General features: G+C 47.8%; 1 protein-coding gene across 2 annotated transcripts in view; it reads right to left on the reverse strand.

Annotated features, from left to right (window-relative positions):
* The window catches only part of Tmem163 (transmembrane protein 163), a 154069-nt gene that overhangs the window by 24192 nt on the left and 103622 nt on the right, over positions 1-26255 (reverse strand). For both annotated transcript variants that reach the window (XM_051204071.1, XM_051204070.1), the window contains one exon: positions 2052-2148. In XM_051204071.1, coding sequence (XP_051060028.1) covers positions 2052-2148 — 97 coding nt within the window. The remainder of the gene's footprint in view (positions 1-2051; positions 2149-26255) is intronic.

Raw genomic sequence — 26255 nt, forward strand, 5'->3', positions numbered from 1 at the left:
CACACACGACGTGCACATCCTCATGCATGCCCCACCCCCATAAGCATTAAAATAAATAATTTACTATGCCCCGGTAGTGTTAAGTGGCCTTGTTTGCTGCTCAGGCAGACAGCAGCCTTTGCTTTGCAGCTCAGACACTCCTTCTTCGTTACCCCTTCATGATGCCAAACAGCTTAAAAAAATAAAATCAGCCATATGCAGGATATTCACAGAGTGCTACAATTTATAATTCTTTCAGTCTCATCACAGTAGCCTTGGGTTGTCCAAGGACAGGGCCCATCTTGGGTGTAACCATGTAGCCCTTCACCCTTTAAGCCTGATGTGGGCCAGGTCATTAGACGCCGGCAGAGGGAGGCAGGATTGAAATCGCTGAGCTTCGACACCTCACCTAACAGCATCTGCCCCATGGGGTAGTGAATGACTGCCCACAGCTAAAAGTGCTTCCATTATGGAGAGAGAGAAACAAGGAGCATTTCGACAGAGGCCCGTGGGCAAAGTCATCCATCCCATGCCATTACCCCTGCTGGAAATTAATCTTTAATATCTTAACAAGTGAATGTGTCAGTTGACACAGTGCTAAGAAGTCCTGCCTAGTAATATTGCCTCAAGCTCGGGTGTCTTAATGTCCTCTGAAAGATGCAACGTGGTACACCTGAAGTGTAACGTACACAACCACGCTTGGTGCCTTCTGTGTGAAGCAGATTCTAGCAGAATGGGTCATGTGACATAAAGATGGATGGGGGAGAGGATAGGTAGGTCTAAGCCCTGTGGCAGCTGAGCAGATCGTGGGAGAGAACTCAGTCCTCAGGAGAGGAGAGGCCCAAGCATGGAAGTGGTTATTAAACAACAGTTAAAGTGCTGATGGGCTGTGAAAGAAATGGCTTAAAGAGAGGTAAGAAACAACAAGCAGCCACTTGGATGCCTCTACTAAATGTAGTAGACTACCCCTTTAAGTTTTCATTAACTCTCTCTCTCTCTCTCACACACACACACACACACACACACACACACACACACACACAAAGTAGGAGGAAGATTAACCTCAAGATGACACAGGATCTATAAGAAACAGACCACGAACAGTTACATAGATATAGTTTCTCCAAACAGAAACATTCCCTCCTGGAGCAAGTCTCTTTAAGACTCGGAAATAAAAGGAACTTACAAAGTGCAGGAAATCAACAAAACTCACAAGTCTCAGGAAGCTCCTGAAGTTTACAAGACTCACAAAGGTCACACCACTCACAGGATTATGCCCCCTAAGTTACATAAGTATTACATAAGCACAGATGCAATACAATATCCAAAAGATTAATGCACAGTCTCCCTAACAATTCTGACCTACATAAAATGGTGTGTTGTGGTCAAGCTGAAATCCAAACAAATCCTATGAGCCAATGTTTTTTGTTTGCATTGCCATGAACCCAAATGTGAAAAATTATAAAGGCAGCATCTTCATCACCTAGTAACCAAACCAGTTACCTTGTAGTAAGGCTGCCTAACAGAAAGCTACAAATATCCAGAGAGGATGGGGTGGGGGGAAGAGGTAAAACAAAGATCAGAGAAGAACAAAACAGTGAGAAAAAAATCTCAGTCAGAAATTGTGTCTTCTAATTTATATATCTAGACACCAGTCATGCTAGGAAACCCATGGAAATAGATCTACATACTGCATTGATGTGCAAGAGAAAAAAAGAAATATTTCTTGTTATAGCAATCATTAGATGAATTCAGACAACAGACTGGATCACAGCTGCACAAAAACAAGCCTTTTTTTTTTTTTTTTTTTTTTTTTTTTTTTTTTTATGAAAGAAAGAAATCCTGCTTTAAAACTAGTCAAAAGAAAAGGCCGGAGGACACAGAAGGCAGCACCAGCTAAACTATGTGGAGTCTCATCTGACCCAGAATGTCACCACGATGTGTCGTTTGTGTCCCCACAGTGAGTTTTCCTGGCCCCTAAAATGGCCTCCCCTTACCCACCCACTGCAGCAGACCTGTGTGAGAATCAAAGAGGAACTCCAGACAAGAACGTTAGGAAAGAAGGAACTTACCACTTCAGGGAGCAGCCTTGTTGAAAGGTCATGGATGGCTTTGACCACTATGCATATGGATGACAGAAGAAAGATCACCCCCAAGATGACGCAGGCTCTGTAAGAAAAAGAACACGAATAGTTGTGTAGTTATTTCCTCTACATTAAAATATTTCCTCCTGGAGGGAGGCTCATTAATCCTCAGAAAGTAAAGGACACTTATAAGTCATAGGAAGTCAACAAAACTCACAGGTCTCAGGAAACTCCTGAAACTTACAAGACTCACAAGGTCCCTTCTCAAATGTTACATAAGCAGTAACAGTTGCTTAGAAGAGGTGGCTTTCCTCAGTGGAACTGCCTGTAAGTTGTATAGGGATGCAGCCTTTGTGACTTGTCACCCAGACTTGGGTGAGCTTTTCAATGATACCACTGCCTTTAGTCAACACGTGCTCCTGTAAGTAAGTAACCCCTCTGAAACTCACTGTTCACTAATCATTGTCAATTCCTTATCTGGAATGGATCCCAAGGGCTTGCTGAAAAGTTAATATAAAAAAACTAATGAACTCCAGGTTCAGTGAAAGGCACTATCTCAAAAAGTGATGCCTGAGGTTACAGTCTGGCCTACACACACACACACACACACACACGCATACGCACACGCACACACATACACACAGAGAGACAATGTCCCTTAGGAAATAATTTATGTCTCCCATTCCCCAGTGTCTACAGCAGCATGTAACTGCTGTTGTATATGCATGTAATAGATATGACCAACTAACTAGTTAGCTAACCAAACCAATAACTATTACTAGTTTGCCTACCTGGGAGTTTCTCACCTTGGAGTCCTAAGCAGTATTGTCTGCTATCTGATGGGTCTGACAGGGTGGTTGGGGGACCCCTAACCTTCATCCCTGTACCCTAAACTAGTCACGTTGTAAAGTAGCTCTACAGTGTAATGAAAAAAAGATTAAAAGACATCTTCTACCTGGTTTGCATACCTTCCGTATACACTACCAGTATGCACACAAATGTGCTCAAACTTTGACTAAAATCTCTCTTTCCTTTTCTTTTCAGTGTGCTGCAGACTTGAAAGCCATAGCCCCTGCTTCCCAAAACTGTGTTAGGGCCCGTGTGTCAGAACCCTGCTGCTTCTGCAGCCCAAGGCAGCTATGAATAGCTCAGGCCCACAATGCTATTTTTTAACATCATATTAATAATATATTGTGTTTACACAGCAGCTTTCTCCTCAGGCTCTCTCAATTCTGCACATCAGCTCCCAAATCCCCTGGAGGGCTCCTTACATCCAGATGTTTGTTTTTCTGCTGTTTATGAATGGGGAGGGTGATGTGTGTTTCATTAACACGAGGAGACAAAGTCAGAGAGACCAGGGTTAGGAGGCTTGGCTCAAGGTCATGTAAGGCAAGGCATCGAGTTCTACCTAGAAACAGAGGGTAGAAGTTTCCATGGGTAAAATATCTGCTGCACAAACATGAAGATGTGAGTTGGAATCTCCAGCATCCCGCCCCCCCAAAAGAAGAGCCAGGGTGATCCCTGGGGCATTGGCCAACCAACTAGCTGAGTCAGTGGGCTCTGCAGTCAGTGAGAGGTCAGGGTTCAAAAACAACGTGCACAGGGGCTGGAGAGCTGGCTTCACAGTGAGAAAGCCTTACTGCCCTTCCAGAGTACCTGGATTCTTCTCTAAGGATCTACACGGAGCAGTTCAGAGTCAACTGCAACTCCAGCACAGGGAATCCAATGCCCTCTCCTGGCCTCTGAGGGCACCCGCATACATGTGGCTCATACACACACACACACACACACACACACACACACACACACACACACACATGCACATAGAATTTTTTTTAAAACATTAAATATGAAAGCAAACACAAAACCAAGTAGAAAGATGTTGAAGATGCCCGATGTCAATATCTAGCTTCTACACGCATGATCACATACACATGTACATACACCTAGGAACATGTACAAATGACACACACACAGCACACACATAGCAGGAGAGATAGAACCTGATTTAACTAATGACCCTCCCTGCAACCAGCCCATTCGACAAAGACTCTGGGCATCCTGTCACATGACTACCAGGTCACATGAACACCACCACTCTAGACTATCCAGAGCATCACTCTCCAGAACACCTGGATCAGAAGCAAATAGAGAAAAGGAGACTACTTCTCCATGGGTCTGCAAGGCAGAGGGGAATCGCTCCCTCCACACACCCACCTTCTCCTGCACAGCCAGGCCTACTGAGTGAAAGGCCCCCCCCCCCCCCGAGGACCCAGTCTACCCCAGAAGAACACTCACGCCTTTTCTCTCCCTCCTAAACCCCCACTCAGCTTCCTGAGTTAGAGAAAACAAATGACCCCCCCCCCACACACACACACACTCCTTCAGTAAAGCAAATGGCCCAATACCCTTCTACGCAATCCCCAACTGGAGGCTCAAAACTGAGCTGAGATTCCTATGGGACCTGTGTGTGTGTGTGTGGCCAGAATCCACATTATCTGAGAACTTGCTAGAAGGAAATTGTGAGTGAATCTACCACAGACCTGTTCCCGGTCTTTGCTGAGAACATACCAGCGGCCTGCTGGGGGGAACGCACAGGAAAGAGTAACCCGCTCTCCCTCTCTCCTGGCAGCTAAGCACTAGAGTGTGACACACTCAAATGTTTCCGCTCTTCAAGAAGTGGAGAAACATGCATTTAAATCACACTTGGAAGGGCAGGGCCAGCTGACTGAACAAATCAAAAGGAGCTCACTAATGGGGCCCATAGGGGCCAGGGAGCTGGCATGGCGGGTTTTCTCACCATGCAAGCATGAAGGCGTGAGTGTGGACCCTGAGCACCTACATAAACGTCAGGTGGAGCAGACTGGGCCTGTGACCCCAGCACTGTGGGGAGGCGAAGTCACATGAACTCCTGTGTGTGTACACACGTGTGTACACACACAGGCAGGCACCATTTCAACAACGAAGAGGAGCCTGTGTGCCCTGGAAAGGGCAGTGTGGGGGCACGTCCCGATTCCTTCCTTCGTCTCGTTAACTCTGCACATCCACTTGGTGCCAGGAGCCATTCTCAAGAATAAGAGGCATAGCTGCTTGGGGGAAGAACCTTCCAGGCAGAAGGAAGGCAGGACTTCAAGGTGGAAGTCTCCCTGACGAGATGGCGATGCAGCGAGCCCTTGAGGGGAGAGGGAAGGGACGAAGTGGAAATGAAAAGCATGATGGGTGAGGTGGGGTGGGGGCATAGAGGGTGAAGCCTTTGAGTTACCTGAGCCACATAGGGTGTGGGATCTCCAGGATGGGAAGCCCCGGGGCCCCGGGGCTGGGAAATGACAAGCCGTGGCGTGTTTTAGCAGACGGACAGCGAGAGCAGCGAGGAGGATGATGTAAAACCCAGGTGAGGGTGGAGGCCAAGCAGGATGGTAAACTTGAGGAATGAGTCTGCAGACATTCTGACTCGAGAGAGAGCCGCTCGGAAGTTGCGGTGAACAGGTTTGGTTAAGGATGGTCCGAAAACTAACGGGAGTCAGGAAAGACACGCAAGGCTTCAAATCCTGGGGAATGGGCCGACGGAACCGTCCTTCCCTGAGATGGAGGAGACTTCAGGGAGAGTGGGTGTTGACAGGGAAGATGCAAAGGTCAGTTCCTGACACACTAAGTTAGAGCAACTTCTCTCAGACGTCCGAGCAAAAGCATTTTATTGTATTCTTATTTTGAGACAGGACCACATGTTGCCCAAGCTGGCCCTGAATTCTCCAGGGAACTGAGGATGACTTTGAACTTCCGATCCTCCCCGCCTCCACCTCCCAGTTGTGGGATGAGAAGTGTGTACCACCATTCCTGGTTTATGTGACTCTGGGGGTGGAACCCAGGCCCTCATACATGCTAGGAAAGCACTCCACCAACCGAGCCCCCTTCTGAGATGGCCGGAGCTCAGACTGTCCAGGTGGAGACATGCTTAGGGAGTCGCCGGCACACAGACTGAGTTTAAGCCTTGGACACAAATCTGATCATGATAAATGTCCAGAGGTAAAGGTCCACGCTGGGTTCTAGCAGAGAAGCTTGGTAGAGTGGTGGGCGTGGTTCACCACCCCGGAGCCTTCTGCGTCGAGCTGATCTGTACAAATACTCTTCTGAAGCCATGGGGTGCCTAGCTGCTTTGAACATGATGGAGTAAGACGATTAGATCTGCATTTTCAAGAACTCACTCAGGCAATGGCTGCTGTGAGCATAGCTGGGCCAAACCTGCCTTATCCATCAATCCACGGCAACGGGTCCCGTGCTGGGGCATCCCAGGCAGGAAGAGTGCTGGTCAGAATGGCCTACCTGAACCAAGGTACCTGTTCCATGCTGGGCTGACCATCCTCCTTCTGCAGTTTGTTTTTGTTTGTTTGTTTTTGTGACTGGGTCTCATGTAAGGCTGGCCTCCAACTTAAAATGGAGCTAAGGGTGACCTTGAATTTCTGGTCTTCCTGCTTCTACCTCTCATGTGCCAGAATGACAAACGTGCATCCCCATTCCTGGTTTATGGGGTGCTGGAGATGGAACTCAGGGTTCTGTGCATACTAAACACTCTTATCAATTGAGCTACAACCCCAGTCCCTCTTCCTACAGACTTTAAGCCAAAATGAAAGCCGGCAAAGACTGTTTTAGATGATCCATTCCAGAACAGGGATGGCTGGAGGGCTGAGCTGGGTGAGGACTGTCGACCAGATTGATTGACCAGTGTCCCCAGGGGAAGTCAAGCTTCCCACACACTGGCTGACTTCCCCCGGATCAAGGGCTCCCTTAGAATCAGTCAGAAGCTGCAGGGTCTTGGGATGGAGGCTGCACACTTCCAGAGAATTCTGCTGCCTAAAGGAGAATCATGGGTTGCTGAGGGGGAAGGGCAGGAGAATGAAATGCTGCCTCCCAAAAGCGGGAGGGACAGGGCAGTGTTAGAGCATGTGGAGAAGGAGAAATACCCTGTGATCAGACAGCATGCCTGCCACGGTCGTACAGAGGTCCGGTGACTACGAACTAGTTCATGGTCAGGACTGGTTTCTGGCGGAGGAAAGGGAGCAGACTTACATCATAAGCAAGCGGGGGGGGGCGGGGGGGGCGGATTCCCGGCAGGCCTGTGGGCAACTGTACCATCACTCACATCCACTCACTCTCAGTTACGTGTCCCATTTGCAAGGCAAGGCCATTTGCAGTGCCTCTGTACGGAGGACACGCACAAGTGACTGGCCAGATGTCCTGTGACTGCGCTTGTGTCCTCTGCCAGCTCCGAGTGGCGATGACACTAACTCAAGCTGAAGTTACCAGCTAGTTTGGTCTCATGATTGCAAGCATGAGGACCTGAGCTGGACCCCCAAAACACATACACACATGCATGCATACCACATTACACACACAAATGGAAAAAGGAAAAAAAAAAAAACGAGGTGGATGATGGAAGAAAACATTGACCTCTTTCTTTCTCTCCCACCCCCCCCCACATGCACGCTCTTGCCCTACCCACCCATCCCCAAACACGTGCCCAGCTCAGCACTCAGTATACATGCTCCCTAGTATGCCCTGGTGAGTGAAGTCAGTGGCTTTGCTTCACACACACACACACCCTCCAGCATCACTGTAGTAACCCTGTCTCCAGTGTTCCCATGCTACTTGATTATAGCAGTTAAACTAATTGGCTTAAATCATTCATTTGCTTTGAGTCACCTCTGGGATTCTACCCCTAAAGAAAAAGCGTTTTACAGGAGAATCTTCACAGGAACCTTCCTCAGATCTGAACATGAGGGCTCTCAGTGTCCCACAAAGGGACAGTTTAAGCAACCAAGTCCCATCAGTGCGGTTGGCTGGCAGCCGGCTGATTCAATTCCTGTTTGTTTTGAAGCTGATCTGACAGAATAGAGTGCAGTTTCAGTCACCAGAGAGAGAATGGGAAGCAAGAGGGAGTGTGAAGAACTCAAGAGGGATGGATGCATGCATGACACAGGGCTATGGAACTATTGCTTCACGCATTCTACATTTCGAACTAACTAGGACAGGGACTCATTCCAATGCACAGAAACGATTATCAAAACTGATAAAGTGCTGTGACCCGGAGCCAATCATTAAACATCAGTGCTGGGTAAATAGTTGTGGTGTGTGGCTTCAGCAACACTGACAGGAAAAGGTCTGTATGTGGTCAATATGAGCACTTCCTTCCAGATATTTTCAACCGAGGCAAATCATAGCCTCAGGACCTGTGGCTTAGAGAGAGCCCCATTCAACTTTTCTGAGACTCAGTTTCCCTGTCAGAAAAATGGGAGCAGGAAAGGGAACGTTTCGCTTTTGGTATCGTGATGCATCTGTCCATGACGACTAACCTTTGCTCTCAGTTTTACTGGATCTAGAATCACCTGGAAGGTCATCTGCTGGGTAGCACTGAAGGGAATTTTCTTGATCAGGTTATTTGAAGTAGGAACACTCATCCTAAATGTGCTTGTCACTCACCCCAAATAAAGGAGTGAGAATTTTGTTTTGTTTTGTTTTTTGTTTTTAATTTTGCCTGCTTGCCTTCCCTCTTGCTGGCAAGTTCATTTTCCTGTTTCTACCACTGCTGTATTCCTTTACTGATATTAGGACCACATTTAGGGGCTTCCAACCTAGACTAGAAAACAGATGCTCTCCAGGAGTCCTCTGGTCCAGATATGTACTGCAGAGACAGCCAGCATCGGGGACTGAATGCTGCTGAGTTCTCTGACTCTTCAGTGTGACATAGTCATTGCTAGAGTTCCCTACTGTATTGTGTAAGCCAATCCAGTAAATCCCCTTTAATATATGTCCATTCTTAGTTCTGTTCCTCTAGAGAACCCTGGCTCGTACAGTGTTGTCAATGAGATTATGCATGCATCATATACTCAAGGTAACATTACTTATCTAATCTTGCCATCCTGGGACTTCTAGTGAAATCTGTCCTTACCTGTCCTCTTTGAAGTCATGTCCTCTGGGGGACAAATCCCCTGGGGCTAAAGCTTGGTAGCCCTTAGATATGGAAAACAGGTGATTTCTTTCCATAATGCCACCAGGAATATGTCTTATATCACATCGGACTGGCTGGAGGTCTTGAGAGACGGGGTTTAGTGTGGACCCAAGAATTAAGGAAGTCTGTGGCCTACTGAGATTTAGAAAGCCAGTTAACAATTGAAGTCCAAACCTGAGGCTTTCGAATAGAAGCTATTCTTTATCTAGATATTATTTATCTGCCAATCTAAATAAACACACACATTGTGTGTGTATATGCATATGTGTGTCTGTATGTCTGTCCATGTGGAGAATATCATTCCTCATGTCTCACCCACTTTTGATCAAAGAGGCTCTTACTGACCTAGAGCTTATTACTGTGTAATTTAAGCTGGTGGCCAGCCAGCCCTAGGGTTGTGTGTCTCCCAGGTGCTGGGATCACCTTGCCTGGCTTCTCATGTGGATTCTGGGGATCAAACTCAGTTTGTTGTGTCTGCTAGGCAACTGCTTTACCAATTGAGCCATCACCCCAGACCCAAACACACACACACACACACACACACACACACACACACACGCACGCACGCACGCACGCACGCACGCACGCACGCACACACACACACACTTCTCTCATGCAGAGTGTGCACACCTCATTTCTAACATGAATTTCAGTATTGATAAAGACAGCAAACTGGGCAAGAATCAAGAGTCCTTTCCTGGGTTCCAGATCTTCTGTGTCATTCATTAACACTAAGATGCATAGCAAACAATGGCTTCCCTTCTGCTAAAAATGAGAAGCTTTAACTTCACTCTCAAAAAGCCTGAAGCTGAAATTCTAGTCTGGATGTGGCAATGGGATTTCTGGCTCATTGACGATTTTTATTTTAAGCCAACAGGTTTGTGGTACAGATTTGTTTGTACAACCAAAATGCAAGAACTGGAGAGTAGGTATTATTTACTCACTGGCAAGCTAGGGGGAAATATGAGTTTCCTAAGAAGCCACCCACAAACTGTAGGTTCTCTTCCACAAAACTTACAAGAGGGCTGTTGGAGGGGATCAGGTGCGCCAGGCTTGTGGCCAGCTCTTATTTATTTCTGTACCTTCTCTGTGACCTACATATTCTACTCTTGAAGAAAGGCTGGTGGTTCCCAGCAGGACAGGAAAGAACAGACAATAAATAAAACATTAAGGAAAAATATTGTGTTGGTCAGTGGTGGCTCACTTGGGAGGCAGAGGCAGGCGGATCTCTGTAAGTTCGAAGCCAGCTTGGTCTATAGAGTGAGTTCCAGGACAGGCTCCAAAGCTATACAGAGAAACCCTGTCTCGAAAAAAAATTAAAAATAAATAAATAAATAAACAAAAAATAGAAGAAGGAGGAGGAGAAGAAGAGCTGGTTTGGTGTGTGTGTGTGTGTGTGTGTGTGTGTGTGTGTGTGTGTGTAGAAGTCAGAGGAGTTTCAAATGTTACTCCGTTGATCAGGTTTTTATACGGGGTCTCTCACTGGCCTGGAGACAACCAACTAGGCTGGGCTGGGTGGCCTGAGAGGCCCAGGAATGCCCTTTGTCCCCACCTCCTCAGGCAGGGGTTACAAGCACTTATTTCCAAGACACATTTATGTTCTGGAGACTGAACTCAGGTCCTTATATTTGCAAGAAAGCACTTTACCAATGGAATTATCTCCCTCCTTCATGGGAAAGTTATTCCAAATAGCAATACACTGCAGCTTCGCAACATTAAAACCTGGAGACCAGTGTGTTAATAATATAAAAGCCTTAGCCTCACGGGGCTACTTCCTAAAACTTCTGGAATTTAAAGTTACATTGAAATTCATTATTAGAGTCACAAAATGCTAAGGCTCCCCTTAAAAATGCAGTTCTGGGGCTGGGGAGATAGCTCAGTTAGGGAGATGCATGCTGCTCAAACATGGGGCTGTGAGTTCAAGCCCCGGCACCCGCATAAAAGCCGGTTCAGTGGGGCACAACTGTGATACAAGCCAGAGGAGGTAGTACTGGGATCCCTGGGGCTCACTAGCCAGCCAGCCTAGCTGAATCAGTGAGTTCCAGGTCAGGGAGAGAGCATCCCTGCAAACACACACACACACACACACACACACACACACACACACACACACACACGTATATGCGATATATTAATAATACACCGAATCAATATCCCCCCCCCAAAGGATTCGTTTGTTAAAGCTTTGATTAAGGATGTAGTCGCCTCCATGAAGACATCCTTTCCCTAATTTAATGGAATCTCTCACAATGATGTAACTTCTAAGCATGGAGGAAGTTTATACTCTAGTGAACTGCCTTTGTGCTGTAAAAGCACGAGAAAGCTACTGAGAGCCCAGGCTGGGGAAACAGAGTGCTGGGCCGGATTACAGCACCAGAGTTTTCCAGTCCCCTTGGCCTCAGGAAGACTGCATAAATCCTCTTTGCCCAGTTCCATCATCTGCGGGCTAGGGGCAGCTATTTGACTGTGGTAAGTGAATTCCCGCACAGAGGTTTTCAGCACGGGATCTGATACTACTTTAAAAGACAGCGATGAGCTAGGACATGGCTCAGTTCAGAGAGTGCTCGTTTTTCAAGTACGAGGAAGACCTGAGGTCAATCCTCAGAACCCACATTAAAAGCCAGGTGTGGTGGTGCCTGCTGGAAATCCCAGCCCTGGGGAGAGGGAGACTCAAGGATTCTGGGGCTTGCTGTCCAGCTAGCCCAGCCAAATCAACGAACTCCAGGCCAGTGAGAGACCCTGTCTCAAAAACAAAGGTGGAGAGAGAATTCCTGAGGAACCACATCTGAGCTGACCTCTGGCTTCTTTATACACACAGCTGCATGCACACCCACACACAGAAGAAGGCTCAGCCAATGGAAGGGAATCCGCTTCCCCTTATCTGTTCCCGAGTAGCTCCAAAGGGAGACGAAACTACACAGATTAGTTGAAAATAATAAAACATGGTCATAATAAGAAATAATGACAGTGATAACAGCAATTATAAATATTCTGGGTGCTAACATCAACTTAAGTTTCCAATCCTTGTGAACTTTGTGTGTGCATGGGATGGTATTTACCCCTATACCAAGTCTCACAACCAGGGCACATGCATGGAGACCACTGTTGGGGTCACAGATCTGACACTGTTCATTCTTTGCTTTGTCAACAAAATACACAGCCTTGTATAGACACACTGCCAGCCCCAGGGGCCAAATGATTGAGGGTGCAATAAAAGGCAAAGGCTCTTATAACTACCCCATAATTATTCTACGGGCTTATCTCAACTGCTCTGTTCTGCTCTAATTGGTCTGCCCATGATGCTGAATTACTATGCTGTTTGCTTTTTTTAAAAAAAAAAACAAGAGGGACAAGATCAAATCCCATGCCTGCTGAAAGAAAGGAAAGTGTGGTGTCTTACAGCAGCCCTGTAGGTCGTCCCCTCCCTAAGTTCCAGCCTGCTGGCCTTCTGACAGATGGGGAGGGTTGACCCCACCCCTCACAGAGCTTGTTTAATGAGGCAATGGGTAATCACAGCTCCGCATTCAATCTGCCCTATTAAACCAAAGGTAGTCAAGTGAGTGACAGAATGAGGGTCTTGTGTTTAAGACTGACGCTTGTGTACACAGTGCTTTTATTAACCATTAACATGCTTTGTGGGGGTGGGGTGGGGGGAGGCTCCTCATTCAAAACCGTGAAAGAGATATGCAATTTACAACCATGGCTGATTTAGTGGCTTGTAGCTGTGTGAGGAGGTGGGGCCGGAGGAATGTCTGTGACCGTCACCAAACATCAATTAGGGAATTATCCACCAGCTTGTTAAAAGGTCACATGCCAAAAAAAAAAAAAAAAAAAAAAAAAAGTCCTTAACAGGAAAAAGGCTGGGACATGGTGCTCAAATTTGTAATGATCCAGGGCTGACGGACAATGGGGGACAGGCCATTACCAAGTTTCTGGAATTTGTTTTTCTGTTTTGCTGTTGTTGTTTTTCAGTGTTTGGGAACAAAACCCATGACCTTACATGTGCCACACCAGCACTGCACCTCCTAGCTAGAGCCCCCCCAGATTTCACTTTCATTTAGGAATATTTGTTTGGATGTATACATATATATATGTATACATATATGTGTGTGGATGTGTATGTATTGGTATAGAAATGTAAGCATATGCATTAGTATAGACATGTGCATGTATATGATGATGTATGGGTATATTTATGTGTATGTACATACATATATGTGTATGTGAACTATGTGTGTACACAGTCATGCATGTTCATATATGTGCTAATTTATGTATATGTGTCTGTACATATATGGCATTTATGTTTACACATGTGTGTGCATAGGTATGAAGATACATGTGGTGCATGCATGCATGTGTGTATATGTGCATATATGCTCATGTGAATCTATTGAGCTGTTAATGGTGTCTTTCCAGACACCATTAATTAACTGAGTAATTTTAAGGCACATCAGGGACTTACACAAATAGGGAAGAGCTTCTGCAAGTTCACGCATACCACCAGACCTGGTGGCAGGCTTCTAACGTCAGCGTCTCCTCTCGCAAGCAGCATTTCCTAATGCAATTCCGTATGCTTAAGATAACAGCGGGTGGTAGGAGTTGGTGCCCGCCCGCTCTGTAAAGACTGGGATATATCAGTTGCAATATGAACAAGAGCTTCCGCCACACACTGCTGGTTAGTTCTCACTGTCAGCTTTGACAACCTAGAATCACCCAGAAAGACACCTCCATAGAGGATGGTCTAGCTCAGGTCAGCCTCTGGGCGAGTGAGTTGTGGAGCTGTCTTAATGTAGTACATGGATGCGGGAAGACAAAGCCAGAAAGTTAATGGCACCATTGCCCAGCTCTGAGCCCTGGACTGCATAAGAACAGGAAATACCAGCAGAATGATTATCATGCAGACACCCATTTCTCTCTGCTCTCTGTGGATGCAAGGTGATCGGTTGCTTTAAACCCCTACTGGTGTGACGTCCCTACAATGGTGGGCTGTGACCTGCAATTGTGAGTGGAAATAAATCCTACTCTCCTGAATTGCTTTCTGTCAGGATATTTTATCACAGCAGCATAGCACGCACGCTCACACACACACGCGCACACACACACACACACACACACACACGCGCGCGCATGCTATAGAACGGTGAACTGAAGCACCAGCCACTATAACAGTAGCCTGATCCCAAGTACATCTTCCCAAATACTGAACCATCATTTAAGTTAGTGTAGAGAACTTGCCTGAAAGAGCAGGAAAATATTCTTGAGATACCTGAGTAGACCCTAGAGATGAGAATCCGTGGAAAGACTTGCTTCATTCAGATGCTCGGATGGCTACTCTTCAAGTTACATATACTCAAAAGGAGAAAATCTCACCCAGGTTCATCATGAACAAAGGGGCTAGAGGAATTTTGTTTTCTTTTTCCATGGTTCCCCCACCTAGTAAGTCAGGCCATTGCTCTATTTTCATTCAGCAAGTTTCTCACCCGCGCGCGCGTGTGTGTGTGTGTGTGTGTATGTGTGTGTTTTATGGGAGGATACATTCACATCACTGTGCACATAGACGTGTGTGTTTGTACACTCACATGTGGAAGGCAGAATAGGACATCAGGTGTCTTTCTCTACTTCTCTCTGCCTTGAAAGGGTCTCTCACTGAACCAGAATCTTGTGGTTTTATTCCAGCCTCTCTGCCTCTCGATACTGGGGTTATAGGCACATGTGGCCTTTTTACAGAGATGCTGGAAATTCAAATTTGGGTCCTCGTGCTTCCACAGTAAGTCCTCTTACCCTGTGAGCCATCACTGCATTCCAACCCCATTATAACGTTTCTACAAAGACGAGTAAAGACAGCATGCAGCTGGGTGAACTAAACTCTAGCCGGATAATCGCAACAGAAACTCCTGATTAGTCAAGCAATCAATTTGGGCTTTAAAAGCCATTTTAGTTTTAGTGGTAGCAGTTTGCTTCTTTAAGTGGAATTACCTGATGCTGGCCATAATCTCCTCAGAGGATAGTTTAGTGATATGTGAAACAATTCTGATCAGAGAGTCCATCTGAGAAAATAGCCAAATATATGCAAAGCTGTGCAAGGATCTTAGATGCTGTATATCATGAACACACACACACAGAGAGAGAGCACACACACTGTGTAACAGGAGCAAGACGCACACGGTTTTGGTTTTGGTTTGTTTTGAGACAGGGTCTCGCGTAGCTTAGTGTCTTAGTTACAGTTTTCATTGCTGTGAAGAGACACAATGACCATGGCAACACTTTTAAAGGAAACATTTAGTTGGGGTGGCTCATTTACACTTTCAGTGGTTCAGTCCATTACCATCATGGTGGGGAGCATGGCGGTGTGCAGGCAGACCTGGTGCTGGAGGAGGAGCTGAGAGTTCTACACCTTGCAGGTGACAGGAAGTCAACAAACAGTCATACTGAGCAAAAGAAACCTCAGAGCCCGCCCCCACAGTGACACACTTCCTCCTAATAGTGCCATTCCCTTTGGGGAGCGTTTTCTTTCAAACCACCACACCTATGTTGGTCAGAAACTCACTACGCCATCAAAGATGCACTGATTCTCCAGTCTTAACCTCTTGCCTGCTGAAATTGGGGCACCGTTTAAGTGATACCGGGGACTGAACCCAGGGCTTGGTGCTTGTAAGCAAGCACTCTACCAACTGAGCGAGCTGTGTCATCAGCCCACACACGGTTTACTGGAAGAGAAGACGGTGTATGGAGAGGTCACAACATTCATGGACACTTTGAGTCCATCAAGAGTTCTTAAATTGCAAAGAATCCTCTCTCTAGAAAAGTCCATGGAGTCAGAGGGAGGGTATACGACAGACACACAGCGGGGACCCAGTTCTGTAGCATGTGAACCTGGGCATGTGTAACGGAGATGGAAAGGAAAAAAAAATCCGCCTTCATCATTTTCTCCAGATGGCAGGATAAAAGGTGAGCTTTCTTTCCACACTGGCACGCTTCTCTTTGTAAGCGAATATACGCAAACTGAAAAACTAGGAAACCCCATTGCATTTAGAACACGCACACTTTTACAAGTGGTTTTTGGAGAGCTATAAAAATGAAAGTTACTTGCACTCAAGTGGGGACTGCAGGGTTGTTACCCAACTGATAGAAATGCAGTTGGGTAAGTGACACTGAGTGGTCACCAAGGCTGCTTCCAACATAGCAGCCAGTCCAGCCCTTCCCAAGATCCCTGAGGAATTCATGTCCCCGTTTGCGGGAGGTAACACTGATTGTCAGCTTTCGAGGGTCTAGAATCACCTAGAAGGCAAAGGTCTGGGGGTGTCTGTGCAAACGTGTCTAGATCAGGCAGACTGAGGTGGGCAACATCATTTCGCACATACGCTGAATTCTGAACCGAATATGAGGGAGAAAGTACGTGACCACCAGAACTTGCCTTCTTTTTTTCTCCTGACTGGGGATGCCAGCCGCCTCACCTGCCACTATGATTTTCCTGCCACTATGGGCTGACAGGACTGTCAAACTCTGAGCCAAAGTCAACACCTCCATCCTTAAGTTGCTTGTCAGTATTTTGTCACCCTGACATGAAGAGTAAGTAATGAATGCAGCATTTGAGTCTCAAATCAACACCCCCAGCTGTTGCCTTTAAAGCTCATCCCCTGTTACCTCAGATACTTTCAGATTTGGGCAACTGACAAAGGAAAAAACAAAACGAAACAAACAAACAAAACCCCTCATGATTGCCCTCCCAGAACCAAATGGATCTCAGAGGAATTTTAAAAAAGGCCTCCTTCAATCAACCTACCAAAACCATTCTTATGCTGTAGAAGAAAGGAAGGAGCCTGAATAACGCCTTTCAGGCTTTTTCATTAACTCACTAACAGATGTCTTCTGTGGAACTAAATCTAATAACCTGGCCTTCCCTCTAGGGTTGGGAGGAGAATAAATCAAAGTAATTATGTCTGGAAAGTCGCTAATGTGCAAATTTACTTTCTCCCACAATAAATTTCCCTGACACACAAGCATTAATACATATAAATGCACATAGCACACATTTCCTTTGATGATTTTTTAAAAGAAAATTGTGTGTGTGTGTGTGCATGCATGTATGTATGTACAGCTTTATGTGGGTTTGTACACACAAGTGTAGTGCCCTTGGAGGCCAGAAAAAGGCATCAGATCACCTGCATCTGCAGTTAAAGGCAGTTGTGAGTTCTGCAATATGGATGCTGCAAACTGAACCCAGGTCTTTTGGAATAGCAGTAAGTACTCCTAACCACTGACCTACCTCTCCATCCTGCCTCCTTTGAAATGGACCAGTCCAGTGTCATAAAACGCAGAATCCAAGAAGAAAACATTCACCCATCTTCCAGCATTTCCTCAATAATGTTCTGGTTATTCTGAGCTTTAGTGGACATATTATTATTATTATTATTATTGTTATTATTATTATTATTATTATTATTATTATTATTATTATTACTGTCAGCTCTATCACAGTGTGATTACTATGTATAGAAGGATGTAAGAGGATTAGTATTTGCTCTACTTGGCCTTTCAGGAGCCGTGGGATGAAACCCAGTTTATGCCACATGTACAAAGCCCTGGGTCCATCCCCAGCACCACATACACTACATGCCTGGTGTGGCCCTGCATGCCTGTAATCCCAGCACTCACAGGTGAAAGCAGGAAGATCAGAACCCTAAGGCCATCCTGGGCAGCCTGAGCTGCGAGAAATCGTGTTAACTCATTTAATTAAATGCCATCTAAAATGTGTGTTCTGCTCTAATATCCCAGCTGAGTTGGAAGAGATCAGCAGCGGTGAGTACTTAGGATCTGAGTAAGGAAGCTGGTGAACTGGGCTGATTCGGTCGTATATACGTTTATCGCAAAACCACAAGCTTGGGGCGGGAGAAAAGTCTCAGCACTGAAGGGGTTTGGTTCCCAACGCCTATGTCAGGCAGCCCACATCTACCTGCCACTCCAGTTCCAGAGCGTCTGACACCCTTTTCTAGCCTCTGAGGGCATTCACATATACATTGGCACATGCGTGCACATCTGTACACATAAATAAACATTTAAAAACCAAATAACCCCGATCACTGTCCCTGACATGCCCAAAGCCCTGCCCTTCTATCCCTGAGGGTCTGCAAGTAGAAGGCGTTCATCTTGGTTAACTCCAGCCCCTGCTGTTACAGTGGGGGGGGGGCAGCATGAGCAAAGAGACTACTCCCCAAAATCTGATCACTTCCCTTGCCCACCTCCACACAGCACATGCCAAGCCTCAAATGCTGTCAGGCTTGCCGTTAACATTTGAGCCAGGCCAGCCTTGACAAACTGTTTCAAGGCAGAAACAACACGGACGGAAATATGACTCTGGTTCCTTTCTTTCTCCCCAAAGCTTTCATTGGCCCAGTCTCCCCCACCCACAACCCTCCTTTGCTTTAATAGGATGTGATATTTGCAAATGTCAATTCCATAATAGAGGAGTGTGTACTTGATTCTGACCGTGCCCGCCGTGGCTGCAGACAGCCGCCGCATCTCTGGAAAAGCAGAATGGCTGGTTCATTGTGAGCAAAGCAAGCCTGGCTTTGTGTAGTCTTTTGTTTGCGAGCCCAGTCCCTTGCTTTAGTTACTCATGACATTAAGCAAAGCAACCAAGTCCGCCCTGCAGCTGTGCCCGCACAGTGAGGAGCGCCTGGGGAGTGGGCCCGGCTGCACGCGCATATAAAATAGGTGAGTTTAGCATTTCCTACATATGCTCCTCATCCCTGTGTGTATTTGGGGCTGGCAGCATTTCTAGTTCCTGCAGCCACTCTATGCACAATCACAGATCAGTGGTGAACAACCCGCCTACCATGCCTGGGGACTGATGGGTCTCAGGTCTATTCCACACTGTGGCCCCAAACAGCTTTCCTTCTTACCCAGAATGCAGTCTGGGCCAAGACACACTAAGGGATTTTAAAACTCATGGCTTAACTGTCTCTGTGTGTGCTCATGTGTGTATGTGTGGGTGTATGTGGAAGCTGTAGGACAATTCAGGTGCCCTTCCTCAGGTACCTCATACCTTAGCTGTGTTTTGCTTGTTTGCTTGGCTGGTCGGTTGGTTTAAGATTTTATATTTTAATTACATGTATGTGTGTCTGTGTGTGGGAATGCGTGTGAGTGTAATGTGCCTGTGGAGACCTTAAGAGGGTACAGAATCCCTTGAGGCAGGAGTTACACAGGAATACCTTGTGAGCTGCCCGCCGTGGGTGATGGGAATGGAATTCCCATCCTCTATAAGGATAACATTTGTTTTGACCACTGAGCCATCTCCCCCCACCCCCCCAGCCCTCACTTTGTTTAACTTCAGCTTTTCTGAGACAAGGTTTCTTACTGACCTGAACTCATCAGATAGGCCAGGCTAGCTAGCCAGAGAGTCCCAGAGATCTTCCTATGGTCACCTCCCGTGTTCTGGGTTTACAAGCACACACCACCACGCCCAGCTTTTTAAAAGGAGCCTCTCAGGCTAGAATTGGGTTTCTCATGTTTGTGTGGCAGGTAATTTGCCAACTGAGCTGTCTCTCCAGCCCTTGTTTCCCATTAAAGAAAAATAAACCCTACTTCTCAGATATAGGATTCATACTCAAGCCAGGAGGTGTCACTCCTTAAAATAACAAAAGCTGAAGCAGTTCAGACCTTCCCAATAGACTGTAAAATAGTGCCAATAGCCAAACTCTGATGTCACTAGAAAGAACAGATTGGGAAAATACGAAAGAGAGCTGGAAGATGTTCTTGGCTTTAAGTAGGGAGAAAAGCGGGTTACAGGGCAGAATGTAGAGAAAGGTCTAATTTCCATTCTCACACCTAGCTACACACGTGCGCAAACAGCATACATCTGTCTGTTCGATTTGATTTGCAAAGGAAATATGCTGGAAGCATGTTGCACCAAAGGCTCGTGGTGATTGCCATGCACAGAGGAGGGTGGAGGGATGGGGTGAGGGTAACCATGGGTGAGGGAACACTTTAAGATCTGATTTCATCTAAAGGCACTTATTTTTCCCATATGTACCACAGCAGTAATTGGCCACACAAATGAATCTCATCCTTTTTTCTTCTTCTTAAGGAACAATACAGAGCCTCCCGTCTTCACAACCATGTTAGGTTTCTTGGATAGCAAGCCAGCTGAGCTCATACCATTAATTATAACCAGGGCACTTCACCCCAAGGCTTATTAACTCGCCCATGGCTTCCCAGTCCTCTTATAATCACAATTTCCTCCCGAGGCTCATGAGGCCCCAGCTGTGAGGCACCCCGCTGCTGAGGTCAAGCCTGGGCAACTCATTTTTCTGACTCTCAAATACAGCCAGCTTAAGCACACCATGGCTAACTCTCTGTCTAGGAATGCAGTATGTCCATACAGACTCCTTCTAGCCAACCTCAGTACCAGGTTAAGGAGCGTCTCTAAGAAGTGGCTGCCCTTGACCCCCAGCTTCACAGATATCCCCACACCCCCACCCCCAGGAGCGCTGTTTACCAGTTCTCCTTACCCCTGCAGTCAGTACTGCACTGGGCACCTTCTCATTTTAGGTCTATGGGAATGGAGCTGGCTGGTCTCATCCCCCCCAGTTGTCTTACAGAATGCTTGGTACAGACAGTCAAGCCAGAGTTGAGTACACAAGAGTCTACTGTTACAAAACGAACCTCGTGGGGCCAGGCTCAGTTGGTGGAGCATTTGCCTTGTATGTATGAGTGTAGTGCATGTCCCAGTTGGTGGCACTGTTTGGGAAGGATTGGTAGGTGTGGCCTTGTAGGAGTGGTTTTTGAGGCCAATTGCCTCCTGCTTGCAGATAGAGATACCAGCTCTCGGCTGCTGCTCTAGCCACCCACACCGTGCCTTCGCTTTGCCATCATAAATTCTAACCCTCCAGACCATCATCCCAGTTAAACTGTTTCTTTTATACTGCCTTCGTCGTGTGTTTTATCACAGCAATAAAAACAAGTAACAGACAGAACAAGTTTATGGATTCAATCCCTATCCCTGCGTAAACCAGACATTGTTCTATTTGTGATTCCAGCACTTGGGATGTGAAGACAGAAGGATCAGGAGTTCAAGGTCAGCCTCAACTACTTAGTGAGTTTGGGGCCAGCCTTGGTTACATGAGCCTATCTCAAACAAACAAACAAACAAAAACAAAAATAAAAGGAGCAAATATGTTTATTGGCTAAAGATGCCAAAGAGTAAATGTTGGGAGGTGTTATTATACAAGTCCAAAACCCCTCTATAACAAAAACAAAACAAAAAAACTAACAACAACAACAACAACAAAATGAAACAGAAAGAGAGAGATGCATCAACTCTGGCTGTTCACTGCCCCCCCCCCCAAGAAAGCCACAAAAGGGAGAGGCTTTTAATCTTCATTTAAAGCTTGGGGCAACTCTCTCCCAAACTTTGGCTTTGTTTGGTTGTTTGTTGTTTGAGGCAGGATCTCCTCCAGCCTCTGCTGCTCTCAAGTTCACTACATAGCCAAGGGTGACTTCTAATCTTCCTGCCGCCACCTCCTGAGTGCTGGGAGTGCAGAGGAATGCTATCATGCCTTATTTCATGTATTTTTGGAGGTGACATTTCAGTGCTAACAGGGAGCAAGACTAAACACGCTTTTCTCTAACCACACACACGGGGACACACACACACAAGAGCACACATACACACCTCAACACAGGGTGCGTGCGCGCGCGCGCGCGCGCGCACACACACACACACACGGCACTCAGCCTCACGCCTGTCCTGACAAGGTTTTCCTTTGACTCTGAAAGGGTTTTAACAGCAAAGGCAGGAGGGCAGGACCCACTCTTCAAGTCAAGTGGGCTCAGACTACCCTAAAAGGCTCCTCGTGGCTCATGTACCAGCAGTCAGTGGCACCTGGGAAGTTATTCATTCTTATAGAGCAGCTTCCGCTGCTGACAGAAAACACGCCCAAGGCGGCTGTGATGTGGAGAGCACTGGAACACTCTGATTCACTTCCCCAAAGCAGATCAAGCACCCCGTAAGAAGCTGGGGAAGCTGCAAGGTTGTCAGCTCCAGAGCCAGGAGCAAAACCCCGATCTGTCAACCTCTCTGGTGAATCGAATACTTCTCTTTAAAAAACAAATACTTGTTACATTTACTTATTAATTCTGGGTGAGCGACACACGTCACAGCTCTGGCGTGGCAATCGTTGGAGAACAACTTTCAGGAGTCAGTTCCCTCCTTCCACCACATGGGTCCCAGGGATTGAACTCCGGCCAGCAGCATTGGCGGCAAGCACCTTTACCAGCTGAGCCACCCCGATAGCCTGGCATCAGCTACTTTTCTTTTTCAGTTTTTGGAGCTGTTCCCAAACTTCACACACATACGAGCTGGCGCCAGGCATCCAAAGGGCAGGCACCATTGGAGCCATCCTGTTAAGTGGGAGTTCTTGGCCTTTCCAAGTCGTTTGCTCTGCAAATTGAAGAAGAGAGCAACATTGTTTCCCTGGGTGGGCACGGCTACGCCCCATTTATCTCACTTGGAACACACATGGAGGATCCGAACCTCTAAGAACGCCCATTTCGGAACACTCAGATTCACTCTGCTATCTGCACATACCTTTGGAACTGGAGAACAGTGCCTTTGGGCTGCCTTGCTGACTCAGTTGTGGAAGGAAAGCCTGCACAAGTGAGCAATGGCCCCCATCTGCTGCCACCTCTCACTCCCCGAGGAGCTGCCGGATGGCCCGGGGAGACAGCTGGGCCTGGGGAGGCTGGGTGGGGCCCCACCTGTGCCGCTATCCTACGCAAAATGTCAGAGCACCAGGCTGTACCTTCCGTGGCAAGCAGCCCGGTGGCCCTGGCAGCTGACAGCAGCAGGAAGCTGTCCTTCCTGTGGCCTTACAAGGTGCACAGGGCTGAGAATGGCTGAGACAGGCGTGAAATTCCCAGTGTGGTTCAGCCTTGCCAAGTCTCTCACGTAGTACACCCAACTCTCCCCCACAGCCTATGTAACGAGCACCTCCCCGCCGCCTCTCTTGATACCTTTCTCTCATTTGAAAATCACTTGGTTTGTTTTTGATGCTGGGGATGGTACCCAGGGCACCCAGGATTAAGCAACTGCTCTAAGGTTGAGCTCTGCCCCCAGCCTCTTGCCTCCTTGTCCATCACAGAAGAGTACTGCATAGCAGTGTCTAAACTTACAGGGGTGCTGTTCTAGTTCTCTTACTGCTACAGCGACAAAGCTCTCTGGCCAAAAGCAGCACAGGGAGGAAAGGGTTTATCTGGCTTACATTTCCAGCTCACAGCTGACTGAGGGACGCCAGGGCAAGAGCTCAAGGCAGGTACCAAGGAGGAACCCTGATTGCTAGCTCATTCTTTGGCTTGCTTACTTGTCCATGCTTACCTAGTTTTTTTTTACACAGGTCCTAGCAGGACCCCCTGCCTGATAAGCAGTAGGACAGGCTGTGAGCTGGGCCCTCCAGTATCAACTAACAATAAAAACACTCCCCCACAGACATGCCTGCGGACCAACTTGACCTTGGCAATTTCTCAGTTGAAACTCCTCCTTTCTGATGACTCTAGATGTCAAGTTAATAATTAAGGCTTCTCTGGGCCCCACTGGGCAGAAGACTTGTTTCTTAGGGCTTCCAGAGATGGAAGCACTTGTTTGCAAGCCCTAAGTCCTAAAGTGTGTTAGATCATTTGTGTCAACTTGACACAAACCACAATCACTTGGGGAGAGAGAATCTCAATTGAGGGTATGCCCACACCAAACTGGCCTGTGGGGAATTTTCTTGATTGGTAACTGATGTGGGAGGGCCCAATTCACTATGGGTGGTCCCACCTCTGGGATGGTGGTTCTAGACGCCTTAAGAAAGCAGGCTATGCCTGGCGGGCTCTTTGGACAAAAACGACTGCAAGATTGTGTTGCTCGAGTCACTGAAGGAAAAGCTTAGGGAGGTTAAACTTGGAGAGCTTCCAAACCTTAACTAAGACACCACATAGAGGTAGAAGGAAAGAACTAACTCCATAGAGTTGTCCCCTGACGTCCACATATATGCCATGGAACATGCATGTTCCCCCCCTCCACAGTCATACACACAATAATAGAAATAAATTAAATCTGTCACTCAAGAACTGCTCAATTGAGTAGTCACCGGAAAAAAAAATCACACAAAATTCTCACAACCTTTCACGTAAGTGTGTGACATTGTGGTGGGCCACATCCATAGCTATCTTGTGTTGCACACCCCATGTGGGTTGGACATGCCTGGAAGGATATAAAGAAACATGTTCCTCCGTCACTTAATCCCAATCCCTCTTCTGGAAGGGTGGTCACCCTGCTACCCATCCCCTTTGTGTCCTTAAGTACAAGAGTATACCAATGTAAAAGCCATTTCTAAAACAAGCTAGAAGAGACTACATGCTCTTTTACCCCAGGCTTTCCCTACTTACCGACACTGGCGTTTACCAGTGTGTGGTTCTTTTGAATGGCTTCATAGCCATCCCCCCCCCCCCCGTTCCCACCCCTGGCTTCCACCCCCCGGTTCCCACCCCTGGCTCCCACCCCCTGGCTCCCACCCCCTGGCTCCCACCCCCCGGCTCCCACCCCCTGGCTCCCACCCCCCGGTTCCCACCCCCCCGGTTCCCACCCCCTGGCTCCCACCCCTGGCTCCCACCCCCTGGCTCCCACCCCCTGGCTCCCACCCCCCCGGTTCCCACCCCTGGCTCCCACCCCCCCCGGTTCCCACCCCTGGCTCCCACCCCCCCCCCCCGGTTCCCACCCCCTGGCTCCCACCCCCTGGCTCCCACCCCCTGGCTCCCACCCCCTGGCTCCCACCCCCTGGCTCCCACCCCTGGCTCCCACCCCCTGGCTCCCACCCCCCCCCCCGGTTCCCACCCCCTGGCTCCCACCCCTGGCTCCCACCCCCTGGTTCCCACCCCCTGGCTCCCACCCCCTGGCTCCCACCCCCCTGGCTCCCACCCCCTGGCTCCCACCCCTGGCTCCCACCCCCTGGCTCCCACCCCCTGGCTCCCACCCCCTGGCTCCCACCCCTGGCTCCCACCCCTGGCTCCCACCCCCCGCTCCCACCCCTGGTTCCCACCCCTGGTTCCCACCCCTGGCTCCCACCCCCCTGGCTCCCACCCCTGGCTCCCACCCCACCCCCGGCTCCCACCCCCCGGTTCCCACCCCCTGGCTCCCACCCCCTGGCTCCCACCCCCCTGGCTCCCACCCCCTGGCTCCCACCCCCTGGCTCCCACCCCCTGGCTACCAGAAGCTCTGTGGTTACAGATGCACGAGATCACATGTGTGGCTTTTGACATGGGGCACTTTCCTGACTTCTCAGGCCTTGTATCTCCCGCTTTTCGCCACGCCTGACTTGTTGGCTCTTTTCCTTCATTACCCGATGACAATAATACCTGTTTCGTTGCCACAAATTCTGCCCAACCTCTTTTTTAACGTCAATCCCAGATAGAGCATCCAGCCAGCACTGGGTCAGATGCAAATTCCTGACTATCAGTCCCCACCAGAACAGTCAAAGTCTGTGCCAACAGATGGAACACCTAGAGAAGCTGGTTCTTAACGTTTCGGACCAACATTTCATGGCCCGATCAAGACTTCTAACCGTTCTCGACTGTTCATTGAGCTGGCTGTTGTCTTTCAACCCTCCTAGAGCAATTCGGATATTGTGATGACTTGTTATGTCAACTTGAAACAACCTAGAGTTGCCTGGGAAGGGAGTCTTAATGAAGAATTACCCAGATCACGTTGCTGTAGGGGCATGTCTGTGAGGGACCGCCTTGATTGTTAAATGATGTGTGAAGTCCCGGAACACTGTGAAGGAGCGTTGCCTAAGGAGGGGCTGGAGAGATGTCTCAGTAATTACGTGTGCTTACTGTTCTTAGCAGAGGACCCAGGTTCTGTTCCCAGCACTCCCAACTGTCTGTAACTCCACTTCCAGGGGAGGATGTGGCTCCCATAGGTTCCTGTGTGCACACAGTATGCATACACACACACACACACACACACACACACACACATAAAAAAAGTAACCAATCTGTTAAAAAAAAAAAAGAGTAGGAAAGGTGAACTGAGCCTTGGCACACACCCTCATCCCTCTCTGCCCTTGGCTGTGGATGTGACATGGCCAGCCGGATCAAGCTGGTGCCACTGTGACATCTCTGATACGAAAGGCTGTCACCTGAAGTTGTCA

Source organism: Phodopus roborovskii, unplaced genomic scaffold (assembly GCF_943737965.1).
Source record: "Phodopus roborovskii unplaced genomic scaffold, PHOROB, whole genome shotgun sequence".
NCBI lineage: Eukaryota > Metazoa > Chordata > Mammalia > Rodentia > Cricetidae > Phodopus > Phodopus roborovskii.